Raw genomic sequence first — 15,725 nt, 5'->3', positions numbered from 1 at the left:
AATCTAACTCACAAATGCAGAGCATCAGCAAAAGTAGATGATCTTGTTTTAACAGTTATAATGGGGATTTTGGTTTTGGATTATTTTTTTGACAAACCAGCTTCTGTTGTTGGAGGTGGGATTTTGCTTTTGGATATGATGTTTGCAGTTTTACAAGAGCCATTAATTTAAAAAATGAAGTGATATGAATAAATTTAAGGTATTGTTAATGGTGTGATGTGACACTGATCTGCATGCCCAAAGAGAAAACTTATCTGTTCATTTACCTTCCTCTTGGAAAAGTGAGTTATTCTGAATGAAAACAATTCACTGCTTGTGATGTCAAACCTCAAAATTCAAAATAATTCCAAGCATTATTCCTGTTGAAGATTTCTAATCTCATGTTTTCATATAGGCACACACAAAACTCCCTGACTGCATGGTGTTTTTACACATTCCTTCTTTATAGACAGAGTACCAGATTAATCCACAATGAGAGATGCAGAGAAGAAGAAAGGCTCTTGTCGTAGACATATTTGTCCAAGGGAAAACCCATCTAATTTGTGAACACATTTGAAAATTTATCATAAATTATGTTGTAAAGAACTGCAATTTGCAGGTCATTTTAAGACAGGACATTTAGCAATTGAATATTTTCTCCCAGTAGACAGCAAAATAAGCTGAGAATCACAAATGTTTGTTTATATTAATTAAATTGCTGCATTATTGATGTCTGTGTCTGAGGTAGAGGTGTGGGTGCTCAGTTAATGCACTGTTATTTTGTCAGTACGTCTATAGAGACTGCTAAATCAGTCTGAGAGCACTCCTTTTTTATTTTCTGATGAGTGCTTTATCTGAGCAGTAGCTTAAGGAAAGGATGCTTGTTCTCTTTTGTCATTTCTTCTGTGTACCTGTTTCTGACTAAGTACATTTACACTGCAGTACTTGCTGAAAAATCAGGTCATGCACATGGCATTGCCTACTTCTAAATCTTACATTAAAAAGTTTATAATAAATAGCATAATGTATGTATGAGCACCTCATCTTGTATGAGATATTCAAATGCTCATGGATTCTGACTGTGCCTTCTCTTGCAGGGAATGGTAAACTTTACGTGTTTGGCAGTAACGACTGGGGCCAATTAGGACTAGGATCAAAGAATACTGTCCACAAACCAACATGTGTTAAAGGTTTGTTTAATTTCTTTTTCTGTCCTTTTTTGGTTTGTCGTTGTGAAGAAGTGCTTTATTTACTGCTCCAAAATAACTGATTCCGATTTCTTTGTTCATCACGTGCAGCATATTACTGCTTAAACTCTTAAAGACAGTTTAAAAGGAAGCCCCACTGCTTTTCCATCAGTTCCAGGTTCTGGGTTGTTTTGTATCTGAGAGTCATTTCAACTATATAGCATCCAGTCTTTTTAGCTCTTTTTAGCAAGTCTGTGATTTGTCCAAGTGGTCATAAACGTAGATATGTTTGTATAAAGTATAAAAAAGCAGTAAAATAATGCCCATCTTCTTACTTACTTTGTAAAATATTTTCATTATATTGTTACCTTTTGAATCCTTCCTTGCCAGCTTTATCTTGTCAAGCAAAACTGAGTCAATATTTTTTCCTGCCTCCTTATGTATGTCCAATAATACCTGTCCCATTAACACACACCCCTTTTCATCAATTCATGCTTATCCTCATCCTTTCTCTTAGAGGATCAGCCTGTTAGCTTATTGTTTAAAAATGAATTCACCGTGTTTGTTCAAACTTTTCTTCTTGATTTATTTTATTTTACTGTTCTTTATCTGCTTCTCTATTTCAGTTCAGAGGGAGAATGAAAATTCTCTCAGGTTCACGTCTTCTGTCAGCCATATGAGAGACTGATTCTTACTTTGGCTCAAATGGATTGGGTGTCAAGTTTTGTTTTACTGCCAGGTTGCAACAGACAATAGAAGACAGAGAGAAGATGGCAGCAATTCAGAACAGTCCTGGCTTCCACTGAAAAAAAGTCACAAGGGGGCTATCTTTCTTTTCCTGGCAGTAGGCAGCAGAAGAGTGTTCTGGAGCTTTTCTCACTAGCTTTCAGGCATTAGTTAGCTTTGGGAATGGAGTTGTGAATGCAACATTTCCATTTCTGCTCCAGCTGTAATAATTGTGGCTGCTCATTTTCTGACAAAATCATTCTGGGACTTAACTGAAGACTAATGAAATTGGTTATGAAAAACTGCCAGCTATATATATGATTGATTAGCCTAAGTGGGAGCAAGGTTAGGGAGCACAAGCTTCTAGTGAGCTGATCAAGATTATTGCTGGGAAATGAAACAGCAAACTAATATTGTAAGAAGAAACCACATATTGGAAATGTTATGATTCCTGCCTGCTGCTGAGGGCAGGTGTCAGGATATGTAGGATTCTGAGTTTGGACAATTTCTATTTGTGTATTTTTGACATCAGAGACTTCATCCTTAAGCAAATAGATTTATGTCGTGGCTTGGTAGGAAAGAGAAAGGAATTTAATCTGAATGTTATGGTGCTGATGAAGATTGATTTGAAGGGACTGAAAAGGATTTTGTGAAAGGAATTATGTTGTTGTCTTTGTCAAGGACCAATGCAGTGAGTGGAAAAAAATTAAAAATATATTATGTAAACATAATGCTTTTTTAATAGCTTGAGTATTGTATATTGAAAATGGACATGGCTGAGTAAAGAAAAAATGCTGGCAAAGATTAAAAACTGAGGAGAAGATGAAAAAGTCAGTGAGATTATTTTTTCACTCTTTCTGAGCTGGAATGCACTTACCATGGGCTAAAGCCAACACTGTTCTCTGTTTCCACCAAAATAACTCTTGATACATCCTCTTGTGTACGTTCCCAGTCTTTCATAGTGACTAGACTGCAGAGAATATTATGCATGGATGGATGGTAATTCAGCACCACTGAGGTGGGGTGATGTATTCAAAACCTAGACATAGGACCGGCCTTAGGAACTGTGAATTTAGTAATTCGTAGAATGGCAGTGTAGAGCAAAAGTCTATCAAGAAAAGCTGTGCACAGTGAGGAAGGTATGGATGATAAGACCAAAAAAAAAAAAAAAAAAAAAAAAAAAAGGAAAAAAAAAGAAAAGAATGAGTTTAAAGATTTTAATTAGCGAGAGAAGCAAAAGTGTGAATTGAAAACGTTACTGTTAGTGAAAATGGAAGAAAGCTCTAAGCATGCATTTTGTTCTGCAAATTGATGTATTCTTTGAGGCATAGCCTACTAATAGTAAATTCTGTGGAGTGTGGCATTGGAGTAAAGTAACCATCATCAAGTCACCAACCATCACCCTAACCCTAATCCTGGTTACTAAGTCATGTGCTAAGACCAAATGGCCAGCCAACCTTGTAGTCGTTCTGTTGGTAGCAGTATGAAAAACGATCAGTTTTCTCTAGAGCATTGAACATTGTGTTGTTGAGCCAGCTGTCAGCTTGTTTGTAACTTCCCTCCTCCTTTCGCTTTCATTCATAGCTTTAAAACCAGAAAAAACAAAACTTGCTGTTTGTGGAAGAAACCACACTTTAGTTTACACAGGTATGTAACAAATTATGTACATATTGAAGGTGGATTTTTTTTCCTTATTTTAAATGCAAAAATTATATTGCTAACCCTAGAACTGCACATGAATGATAAAAAGGAGAAGAATATGCTGTTAAAATTTGTTGGTTTTTTTTAATATCCAGATCTTTGAATGCTTGAATTATTCTGCAACACATTTCAAAAATCATGGTCTATAGGAATTCACTGGCTTTTATCTGTACTTTTATCTTTTTATCTGTATTTGAGGCATGGTTAACAATTGCCAGTATTTCATGGAAGCACTCTGTGTGCACAGGAGTATTTTTATATATCTGTACTCAAATTTACCCTTGACAAGGAATGCATTCTTATGAGCATGGAGTTCTGTATTTAAGTAAAAGCAGTAGAACATAATATTTTGAAGCCTTCGAAGTATGTTGCATTTTATTTAGACACGACAGTCTGCTATTTCATTGACAAGTCACTTTATTAAACTATAAATAAATAAATTGTAAATTTAAACAAAAAAATGTTTTGAGAGAGCAAATTATCATCACGACTCTAAAATTTATGTAATGGAATAGCCATCTTTGTTCTTACAGTGCTTTAGAGGTAATGTTATAAAGAGAGTTGTTGATTATTATGGGGTTTACATATGTGGATACCCAGAGCACAGTAAATAAGACTACTGGAATAAAACAGAACATTTTAATGGCAGTCGAATCTGCTAGAATGCACAGGGTAAATATTAGTCACTTTTAGTATACTCCCTAGCTGAGTAATTTGTGGCCATTTTTATATTAGGGACCATTTGTAAATTATATGTCAGTATCAGAAGTATATATCACTTTTGTGTCTGGATTTATGTTATTTATTGACCTTGTGTTTTTCATCATAGATGATCACTTTAAATGTGAAACATGCTGAAATTAAAAATACAGATTTGGAAGTTCTTTTAGGTGAAAGGTATTAATCATCAACTTTAACTTCAATTGTAAGATTCTAAAGAAAAAGTAAGATCAAGCTAATTAAATTGAAAGTGATTTAAATATTAAAACGAGTAAAATATTTTTAATAAAAATGTAAGTAAAAATGTATTTCATTCCTGTTATTCAAAACTGTCAAGTTACACATCTCTTTAATTTTCTTGTCCATGTCATCAGTCTCCATTTTCCCCTCACTGTATTTTAAATTAAATAAATACTTAAAATTATATTTATTTTTCAGATCAGACTCCAAAATGTTGGGAAGCACGTTCAGTCTATGGATTTGTAAGGCCTTTAGAGTGTTCTGATCTAAATGCCTGCAGGAAAGCCTCCCTGCTAGTTATAGCAGGAACATTCAGTGTCAGCCCTAGACTATTTGAGAGCAATAGACCCCATACTTTTCTGTAAAAAATTAAATGACTTGCTGCAATTTCTCTGACTTTTTGCTACCACTGAGCATATCCTCATTCTGTGTATTACATGTGCTTTTCTGTATGCAGAAAATGGGAACGTGTATGCTGCTGGAGGTAATGGTGAAGGTCAATTGGGATTAGGTGACACAGAGGAAAGGACCACATTTCATTTAATTAGTTTTTTTACCAACCAGCACAAGATCAAACAGCTCGCTGCTGGATCATACACCTCAGCAGCAGTAACTGGTAAGAGCAACAACTAAGAAAATCTGTTTATGCCTTCAAGCCTGGTGTTGCAGAGAAACATTTATTCTGGTTTCTGTCTGCGTGCATGTGTGTATTTTCTATGCCTCCCTGTCTTCTTTCCCCACTAAGCCTTGAAACTTTTTTTACAGCCAATAGCATATGTCAGTACAATATGTTGAGGGGTTGCTTCTGAATAGCATCCTATGGTTTTTGTAGGTGTGCAGTGAGGTCTCAGTCTGTATTGGTTACTAAGAATCCATACAAAGGAAAGACGGTATAAATAGACTCAAAGTGGGAAAAACTTCAATTAATTTCAAGGAAAGCCAGCTAAAAAAAAGGAAACTGAGCTTCTCTAATTCTACTTCTTACTGCAATTATTTTGCTCTACTGATAGAGGCTACACAGCTGTGTCATTACTAATTCTGAGAGCTGCCTGAGCAGTGTCTTCAATGGCAAAATTACATGGTGATGACTTGATGCAGTCTACACGATTAGAATACATTTGGCTGTTGTATGTGTTTATTAACCTGTAATTTCTCCAGTCCTGTTAACAGGAATTGTTTCTGTATATGTTTAGGATAAGTTATTGGGGCTGTGATTTCAGAATGTGACAAAGCATCAATGTATAAAGAAGATATACTTTGCTTGCTCCTCTTTCTTGTATTTTTTGTGACAATTAGCATCCTCATAAAATTTGTAAATGAACTTTGAATGAGTGTGGTTCCAACAGACATCTCAGTAACATTGTATATGATAGTTCTTTAGTCACAGCCTATGTCCCACCAATAAGAAATAAGCCAAGGCCTTACCTCTTCTAGAAAATCTTAAGATTTTTCATATTGTTCACTACTTTTTTTTTGGTTCTTGCTGCTGCCTTTGGTCTTTGTGTCAGCGGAGGCTGGTCTTAATAAACTTGGAACAGCTGATAGTTTAAGGAAAACAAAATAAAGCTGGCCAATATAATAATCTCTGAAAAGAACCATAAGATAATGAAAAAATAAGTGAGATGTGTACCGAAGTCAGAACAAAGTATAAGTTTGGAAGAACAAAAAGTAGTGAGGTGCTACCAGAAATGACACTAAGTCTTCAATTCACTGTTTTAATGCTGGCATCTGGCAACTGAGTTGTCTTATGTTCTCATTTTTTCTCTTTTTGAAGGAAATTGTGTATGTAGTTTTTACTTTTGCTATTTATTGTGTAAGAGGATTTGATCACTTCTGAGTTACTTTTGAAAAGATTAGGGGATAGCCTCATATTTCAGACTATTGTGTTGCATTGTGCTAAACATCACTTTTTGTCTCTGAGATTTTGACATTTAACAGTGTTGTACATAGAGTTTATGAAATGCTTCTTGAATAGTTACATTAACTTTTTATTAGTGTAGTCTTGCTTTTAAATCTATTAACTTTCTGTGTCTTTACTTTAGAGGATGGGCAGCTTTTTGTGTGGGGTGATAATTCAGAAGGTCAGATCGGCTTGGCTGACAAAACCTACGTCAGTGTCCCTTGTCAAGTAGATGTTGGAAAACCCATTTCCTCTATATCCTGTGGATATTATCATTCTGCCTTCATAACAGGTAAGCTAATGAGAATAGAGGCTAGTGAAGGCAAGTCAGTGGTACTGAGATTGTAGTCTTTATGAAGGTAGCTAATGAGACATTCGCTGCTTTTGAAACTATGTAAGCAATAGCAGTCAGGTAAGAAAGCCATTTATGTGGTTATGTGTCACACAGGGAGATTTTATATAGATGTTCTCTAAAATGAGGTTCCATATTACTTACTTGGAAAAGTTACATGTCATCTTATCTATAATGTACTCTATATTTAATTAGAAATTCCATGAAAAAATATTGCTGTAAATATTCTGCATGTGCACAATGATTTACAAAAAAATGTTAGGAAAAATTGCTGTCTTACTACAGATAGCATTAGTTTCATGAAGATTATGACAACTGTTGATTAATACTACGGTTTCAGTAGTCCATTTTTTCTTGAGATTATTCTTGTTCCTGTGTTGATCAAATAATCGTCTTTCCTAGACATAAAAATTTGGAATAGAATAACTATATTTTGGAGAAAAAATAATCTTGTTTGCTAGCAGTGCAATATTGTTGTAAAAGTTTGATGTTAAGTCTTAAGTTTTGAAGTCAATTAAAGAGGCAATATACAGTACAAGAAGCATACACTACAATGAGCTGATGTCTGATCTCCAAGCCAACCCACCTCTTGACTGCTTTCCACTTCTGTATTTTTTCACCTCTTTTTTCCTTTACAAAGTGATGCTGCCACTCATCTTTTAATAATGCTAATGTGATTGAATTAGTCCGTCAGTATGGATGGTATTAGAAGTGCGCAGCTATGAATTCCTCTCAGCCTTATAGATTTACATTATTAAGATACACAGTTGTGTCCCCTCAGAGCAATTGAAGATTTCAAAGGATCAATAGTTTTAATTGTAAAGCCTTTAATGGGTACCCAGTAACCATTCTATCAGCTACTTTTCTCAGCTTACTTGATAAATATTACCTTCCCATATTGTATGGGAACTGCTGAGTCACAGCCTGAACCTCTGATTGATCACCTGAGGCGAGCACTGAGTCAGCCATGGGAGCACAGCTGAAGGCAATTCACCTGTGCTGCAGGAAGGGGTGGAACCTGGCTGCGCCTCTCCTAGACCCATTTAAGAGCTGACTACCAGTGGGGAAGGATCTCTTCTGGAGATCCATTCTGCTGGAGTTTTGTAAGTGAGCCCAGGATAGGGGTAAGCTTTCCCTCTATTCTGTTTTTGTTAGCATAATCTGCTTTGCTGAACTCTTTTGTTTATTTTGTAATTATAACATCTTAATATTCATTGATTGTACACCACATACAATATCTAGCTCTCTGAGAACGTGCTCTTAACAGAATGAGACCTTCTTGAGATGACCAAGTATTAACTAGATGTTATGCTGGTAGTATGCAACTTCTATTACAGATGTTTTCTTACTGTAAAGCATTTAAGTACCTCTGACTGGTCAAGCGGTCAGCAACTGCTAGAAATTCTGTAGTTTCCTGATCTTGAAATAAATGGAAAAAAATGTCCGTACTGAAATTGAGCCTCTTAAAATCTTTTTAAGATGGTAAACTGGTTTTTAGCTGTGAAAACAGGAACTTGTTCAATGCATTACTGTTTAAACAAGCCTAGTTCTGAGGTGGGAAGTCTTAATTTTCAGTCTCCAGTATCTGCAAATCCTACAAAAAAAATTGAGCCTGACTGCCTTGTTGTTCACCTGTTTTATGGTGAAAGGGGAAATATTTTTTGATATTTTTTCCCTGTGCCCTTGCTGACAGTTTTCTTTGACTGATACCTTAAATAGAAGTTTAGTTTTGGACTTTAGTGGAAATAAGGGAAATAATCTATTGCATTAATGTAGGTGTATAGCCAGACAGAACTTAAAAACAAAGCTTTATGCATTTAAGTGTACCATAATTACCCATTATTTTAGCTGTGATGCTAGCCATAAAATTATGAATTTGGAAATTCTGTGAGCTGAGTCTGAATACATATGTAGTTATTCTTTTTTTTTTTTTCCCTCACAGTCTAGTTAGGAAGGCAGTATGCTGTTAAAGAGTTTTGTGTGAAAAAGGAAAAAGATACTTTTATAGTTCACAGAATTTTTTTTATTTCCTGTTGAAATTTGTTGTTGTGTACTTGCTGCACTAGCTCCAAACAGTGGTTGACATCCTCAGTATTCTGCCTTTCAGGGGTGGTAAACATAGCAAAATGGATAATTGTGTAGTACCTGTAATACTTATATATAATAGAGATATGGGTTTTTCTCCCTAAATTTCCAGTTGGTCATCAAATTATGCCTTAAAGTATATTTTCAGGTTTGCATAGCAGGGGTTTTCCGTGTGTTTTAGATGTACAATTCAACCATGTACACTAGAATTGGTAGTAACTGATGTTTAATACTTAACAGTAATTCAAGTAAGTATGTAATCAATATTAGTTCCCTTGACATCTGTGCAGAGGGACTTTCATAGATCACAGTTATTACTATGGAAGAAACTGTTAATAGAGAGCTTTCAATACCTGTTACTTACCAGTTATTACAGTACTGTAGTATTACTGCAATTTGTCTTTTTAAACACGACTTACGCTTTGAGAAGTACGCTATCTAATGTATGTAGTATATATAGCATAGGTAGTACACTACCTAATAAAACATGGTTGAAGGATATATATAACTTGATATATGTTGCTGGGTTGAACTGATGAGCATGGCACCATAGGGCTCCTTTTCTGAACGTATGTATATTTGGCGTAAACTGTATGCTGGCTAGGCAGGCTGATAGGATCACAGGAATGTTTGGGTTAAAATGGATGGTTAATGAGGGCACACTAGAACACATAGTGTAGTCACAGAGTGCCCTCTCCAGGGCAGGATGTTCATTAATAACAGACAGTCAAGGAAAAGGAAGTTGTGGTGTACGGATTCCAGCACTATGCACATTTGTCTTCTATGAGCAAAGATAGCTTTCTGTTGGTGTGTTCTTTTTCTTGACATCTTGCTGTGAGCTAAAGCATAGTGAAAGCAGAAATGTACCTCACTAAGGAAAGTTCAACATGTGAGGATGACAGAGGGCTCATACGACAGTAGAAAATAAACAACCAGAAGACTTACTTTGAATGGAATGTCCTTAACATGCACATATGCTGTACTGAAAATGTATCTGTGTTTGATTCAATCTTTTTTGTGCCTGATAGCTATTCTCCATAATTTCCAGACTACCATATGACTTAAAATGATGTGTAATATGTTCCAGAATTACCTTAGTAAATGGCCTTCTCTTTGGCAGCTGGATTATTAAGTTTAAAAAAAATGCAATAAACTTGTCTAGTTAGGAAGTCAATGGAAGTTTGACCATTTTAATCTCTAATCCTGTTAATTAGATTGTGGTTGGATTAATATTTACTGTGCAGTAGTGTTCAAAAAAAAAAAAACAAACACTGTGATCTCTTTGAAGAGAATTGCATACATAGTTAGCAAGTGCTCTGCAGGGTTCCTGAACTTGTTGCTAGAAATATGAGGGCTGTTCTGAAAGTAATGCTTCCTGTTTTATTACATTGGTCCACAATGTCAGAGGCAGATGTTGGTGGTATGACAGTAGAGGTTGAACCTTCCCACCAGTATTCCATAACATCTTGTTGCCGTGTGACAGATGGCAGCAGAAGGGCAGTCTGACACAGTGACAGTGTGTATGAAGCAAAGGTGCATCACTGAATTCCTCCGTGCACCCACTGACATCCATCAACACCTGCTGAACGTTATGGAGACCAGACAGCAAATGTGAGCACAGTGAGGTGATGGGCAGTGCGTTTCAGCAGTGGTGACAGTGGGTTCTGTCTGCTAGTGCAGTTTTACAAGTGTGGGGGGGCTGCAGGCTCTTGTTCATCGCTGCTGCATATGCATAGCTCGTGGTGATGTTGAAAATAGCCACAAAGCTGAGAATTTTTCTGTCAAATAGTGTTGTTGTGCTCTTTGTATATGTTGGAGTTTCCATGGAAATAAATAGGAGGCATTTCTCTTGGAGTGACTTTGTTACATGACAAGTCTGAGAGTATTAAAATATTCACACTTACCTTCAAAAAGTACTTGTTTTGTTGTTGTTTTTGTTTCTTTGTTTGTTTGTTTTTTACAATGACTAATAAAACCTGACAGTAGGAGCACTGATGCCTCTTGAATCAATCAAATGTTTTGGTTACAGTAAACCTCAAACTGAGGTTGATTTTTTGCTGTTAATTAGGCTTAGTATTTTAGAATTTAAAAACTGCACATAATTTAAAGTATCAGTTACTGAAGTCTATTCAGAGTGTTTCTGCACATAAGAAAACCAGGATTAAAATAGAAAATCAGACTGAACAGAGAACCATAAACACAGTACATAGTTTAGAAGTGAAATGAAATATACTTTTCTGTAGCTGAGATAGTCTGCTCTTTATTTAAAAAATAGACTATAATGACTACAAAACACCACTTAGAGCATAGAAGAATGTGACAAAGGTATTTTTTTCATAGATGCATGCAGATAAGTGAGTTGTTGTACTATTATTGTTTTCATTTAAAGTAATTTGTGTGTGCAGGAAAGAAAAAATATCATTAGTGAAGGAGAAAAAATAATATGTTGAGAATGAAAGGAAAGCTAAGAACAGCTGGGAGGTTGTGTTTTAGTGGCTCACAAGTATAGTACTTGAAGGACTCCATCATATTTGAAAAGTCATGGATGCCAGGCAAAATCCCTGTGACTAGAAGGGAAACATCACTCCTGTCCTTAAGAAAGGGAGAAAAGACCTGGGGAGCTACAGGCCAGCGAGCCTTACGTGTGCCTGCAGAGGTCATGGAGCAGATCCTCTGGAACCTGTGTTAAGGTACATGTGAGATAAGGAGGTGATCTGAGATAGCCAGTATGGCTTCACCAAGAGTGGATTGTGCCTTACCAACCTGATGGCCTTCTGTGATGGAGTCACAGCATCAGTGAACAAACGAAGGGCGACTGATTTCATCCACCCAAACTTGTGAAGACCTTTGATATGGTCAAGCACCACATAGTCTAAATTGGAGAGATATGGATTGAAGGCTGCACTGTTTGGTGGATAAAGAATTGGTTGGATAGTTGCAGCCAGAGGATTATGGTCAACAGATCTGTAGGGATCAGTGATGACTGGTGTCTCCCAGGAGTCCATCTTGAGACTGATGCTACTCAATATCTTTATCAGTGACCCAGATAGTGGGATCGAGGGCACCTTCAATAGGTTTGCTGATGATGCCAAGTTAACTGGTGCAGTTGACATGATAGAAGGAAGGAGTACCATCCAGAGGGATTTAGGCTTGGAAAGTGATTCCACAAGAACCTAATGAGGGCAAGTACAAGATGTTGCACTTGCGTTGGTACAATCTCAGGTATGTATACAGACTGGGAGAAGAGCACGTTATGGGCTGTCCTGCAGAGAAGGACTTGAGGATTCCAGTGGACAAAAAGCTGTTGATAAATAAAGCCATGAGCCAACAGTGTGCTTGCTCTTGCAGCCCAGAAGGCCAATTGTATCCTGGACTGCATCAGAAGAGAAGTGGCCAGCAGGGAGAGGGATGTGATTGTCCACCTCTACTCTGACCTTAGGAAGCCTCTTCTCTGCACAAGAAAGAGGTGAAGCTGTTGAAGTGGGTGCCAAGGAAAAACACAAAGGTGATCAGAGGGCTGGAGCATCTCTCATGTAGAAGGATTGAGGGAACTGGGCTTGTTTAGCTTGGAGAATAAAAGACTTAGGGAAGACTCATTGCAGCTTTCCAATACTTGAGAGCTTATAAGCTGGAGAGAGACTAACTTTTTACATGCTTTGATATTGATAGTTCAAGGGAGAATGGCATTAAACTGAAAGGGGCGGATTTAGGTTAGATGTTACGTGGAAATTTTTCACTTGGAGATAAGGCCCTGGCACTGCTGCCCAGAGAATCTGTAGTGCCCCATCCCTGGAGGTGCTCAAGGCCAGGTTGGATGGGGCCCTGGGCATCCTGAGCTGGTGGGCAGCCCTGCCCACAATAGTGGAGTTCGAACTAGATGATCTTCAAGGTCCCTTTTCCACCCAGTTTTCTATGATTCTATTAGCATAGTAAAGCTCAGGAAAATCCAATTAAAAGACACATTTCTAAATTACACTGGTTTTAACTTTCTCATTCTCAGAATTAAAAGTTTGAGAAGGTAAAATTTCTTGCCTGTCTTGGCTTGTTACATCCAAATTTTAATAACACTCCCTTATTTTGAATTACATTTTTTTTATTAACTTGATTTTGTTCATTTGGCTAATCTCTTTGCTTTTTAGGATGTATGCTTAGCTGCATTCTTTCTGCTTTACATTTGTATGCACTGGTTTACTTTTAAATCTTCCATGTCTTCTATTTCCATGCAAACTTATTCTTTGGTCATTGCCAGGTGAAATTTGATTCCCAAAACTTAAGTTTTGGTCCCACAAAGTATAAGGTAAAGCAACAAATCCAAGAGCTACACTATGAAAAAAAGCTTATCAGGCTCTACCTTTGCTCAGTGGAGAGTTGGACTTCTCTAATGGGCAATTCTGAACATCTAAGCAAGGCTTTTGCTTTGAAACTCTGTGAGCTCATCTGTTTTCATTGTCTTTGGACAAGAAACAGCATTTCTAAAGTCAGCTGAGCTCTCATATCAATAAGGAATTTGTAGCTTTTGAATAAGAAACTCTCAAGCATTTGTTGTACATAGTGCAATAGTAATGCTTCTGAATTCTGCAAAAGCAAGTTTATGAATGCTAAACATATCCCTCTGATAGCAAAAATACATGTTGTGTGGACTCACAATTGCACATTTTCCCAAAAGTATTTTATGTAGATACTTCCGATGACTGAGTTTTGTTACTTGAGTGTAAGTATATGGTTTCTTATCATGTAGCTTTCTCTTCCAATTTTCCTTGAACTGGCAGCTCCTACCCTGGTCTAAACATTTTGTTGTCTTAGATTCGCTCCATGTGAGAGTTCTGTTTATCCTTGTGGTTCATATCCAGGTGAGATTACAAAAAATTTTTTTCTTAGAAAATCGTGCTTTATGATTTTGGGGCAGGTAAATATTTTTAAATACTATGGACCATGATTTGCTTTGAAGATGTTATTCCACAGATATCATTACTCTTGTCTGGAGAACACTCAGCTATTAATTTGAAACTTTTCCTGACAGTAAGGAAGCATTCTCCCCGAAAACCTCACTCTGGCCTATTTACAGTAGTGAGAGGCTCCTTAGCTCAGAAAGTCAGAGATGTGCATAGAGGCAGGAATATACAAATTGTAAATATTGCAATGGAAAGTACATTTTATACATTCTTTCTGTAACTATTACAGAAGGGTATACATGGTAATTCAGACTCGCATAGCAGTGAAAAATAAAGAAGGCGAGTGGGAAAAGTGAAACAAAGGACACTTTGAATGTACAATAAATTACCCAAACATGGGATTGGACAGATTTTGAACTGAATGATTAGAAAGTCTGGGTAAATGAGAAGGATCTTTTGTGTAATTATTATGTAGAAGATAAGAAAGGTGCTGCAGGAATGTATTTGTAAAGACCTCTCAGTATTTTCCTGAACTTAATTTTGGTTGAGTTATTGCTGTGGAATCGCTGTTGTTGGACATGTAATTCATCTGCAGGAATGTATTTGTAAAGACCTCTCAGTATTTTCCTGAACTTAATTTTGGTTGAGTTATTGCTGTGGAATCGCTGTTGTTGGACATGTAATTCATTTATTGTTGTCTAGACCTCACACAGTTTCTTGTCAATTACTCATTTTTTCCTTTTTTTTTTGTGTGTGTGTTATATTCACAAGAAAGTGTTTATTTTCAATCAGTATTTTCTGTTTTAATTGAAACACTTGCAGACAATCCCTCTGTACTCATTTTTATCAGCTGAGAATAATAACCTCTCCAAAAAGGATGTGTATGGTTTTATTTTTCTCCAGTAGTGTTCCTTGCAGACTAAAGACTCTTATCTTGGTGAGAGATTTGTATTAAAATTTTGCTCCTCCATATCCCATTAAAGCACAACTATTTAATCATTCTACAAATATGTTCAGCTGTCCTGTAACATTCATATACTTTTCTGTATTACTGACTTGTGTCTGCAGCTGTCTTGACAATGTAACCTTACTTTTCTGTTCTATATTTTTACAGGAGATGGTGAACTCTACACTTTTGGGGAACCTGAGAATGGAAAGCTGGGATTACTGCCTGAGCAGCTTAAGAACAGTAGAGTCCCACAGCCAGTACTGGGAATTATGGAAAAAGTTAATAAGGTTGCTTGTGGTGGAGAACACACAGTGGTGCTTACAGGTATGCAACTTAAATGCTTTTTTTTTTTTTTGAACAGCTCTATAATGTAGTAATCTCAATTTACTTTGAAGAGCTTACTTATGTTCTACCAAAAAGTAGAACTCTGTAATGCTCCTAAGCAGAAGACCATTGTACACCAAAGAGGTCAAAGTCCATGTGATGGTTAACCTAAGTAAGCATAGGTCTGTGCTGCACTGTGCTTGACCTTCTGTGCTGTGCTTATCCTTTTGCTTGAGGATCAATTTTACAAGCTAATTGTAAAAGAAGAGCATAGCATGCTATGCATGGTTGGGAGCCTGTTCGGTTCCATACAGCTCAGGATTCTTGTAGTATGAAGAAACATAAGATTATTATAACCTCTTTTTATTTATAGCATTAGCTCTAATAGATACCATTGGTGAAATACTTTACAACCTCTGAGCATCTTAACGTGATTGTAACAAGCTAGTATCTCCTTGGGCAACAACAGTGATCAATGTCTCTTATGTCTGAGGAGCTTGAAAGAGGTATCAGCAGTGTCAGGAGAAAGTGTTAGAGGGAAGCTTCCACTCTGTAGTAAATTTGCGTGACAGAGTATGTGATAATTAGCCATTTCTCAGCTAGCTGTCTGTTAGTAATGACAGAGATGCATAATCTAATGGATGCCTAAATGGTTTAAATATCTCTTGTT

The 15,725-nt window shown here is 36.6% G+C and overlaps 1 protein-coding gene across 1 annotated transcript in view; it reads left to right on the top strand.

The window, feature by feature from the left end:
* Nucleotides 1–15,725, top strand: part of RPGR (retinitis pigmentosa GTPase regulator) — a 42,433-nt gene that overhangs the window by 6,817 nt on the left and 19,891 nt on the right. Inside the window, 5 exon segments of the mRNA XM_042867548.1 lie at nucleotides 1,077–1,169; nucleotides 3,477–3,539; nucleotides 5,011–5,169; nucleotides 6,596–6,745; nucleotides 14,897–15,055. Of these exon segments, the coding sequence (XP_042723482.1) occupies nucleotides 1,077–1,169; nucleotides 3,477–3,539; nucleotides 5,011–5,169; nucleotides 6,596–6,745; nucleotides 14,897–15,055 (624 nt within the window).

Source organism: Lagopus leucura, unplaced genomic scaffold (genome assembly GCF_019238085.1).
Source record: "Lagopus leucura isolate 7727_CA_CO unplaced genomic scaffold, USGS_WTPT01 Super-Scaffold_100001, whole genome shotgun sequence".
Taxonomy (NCBI): domain Eukaryota; kingdom Metazoa; phylum Chordata; class Aves; order Galliformes; family Phasianidae; genus Lagopus; species Lagopus leucura.
This window is presented reverse-complemented; position numbering and strand designations above follow the sequence as displayed.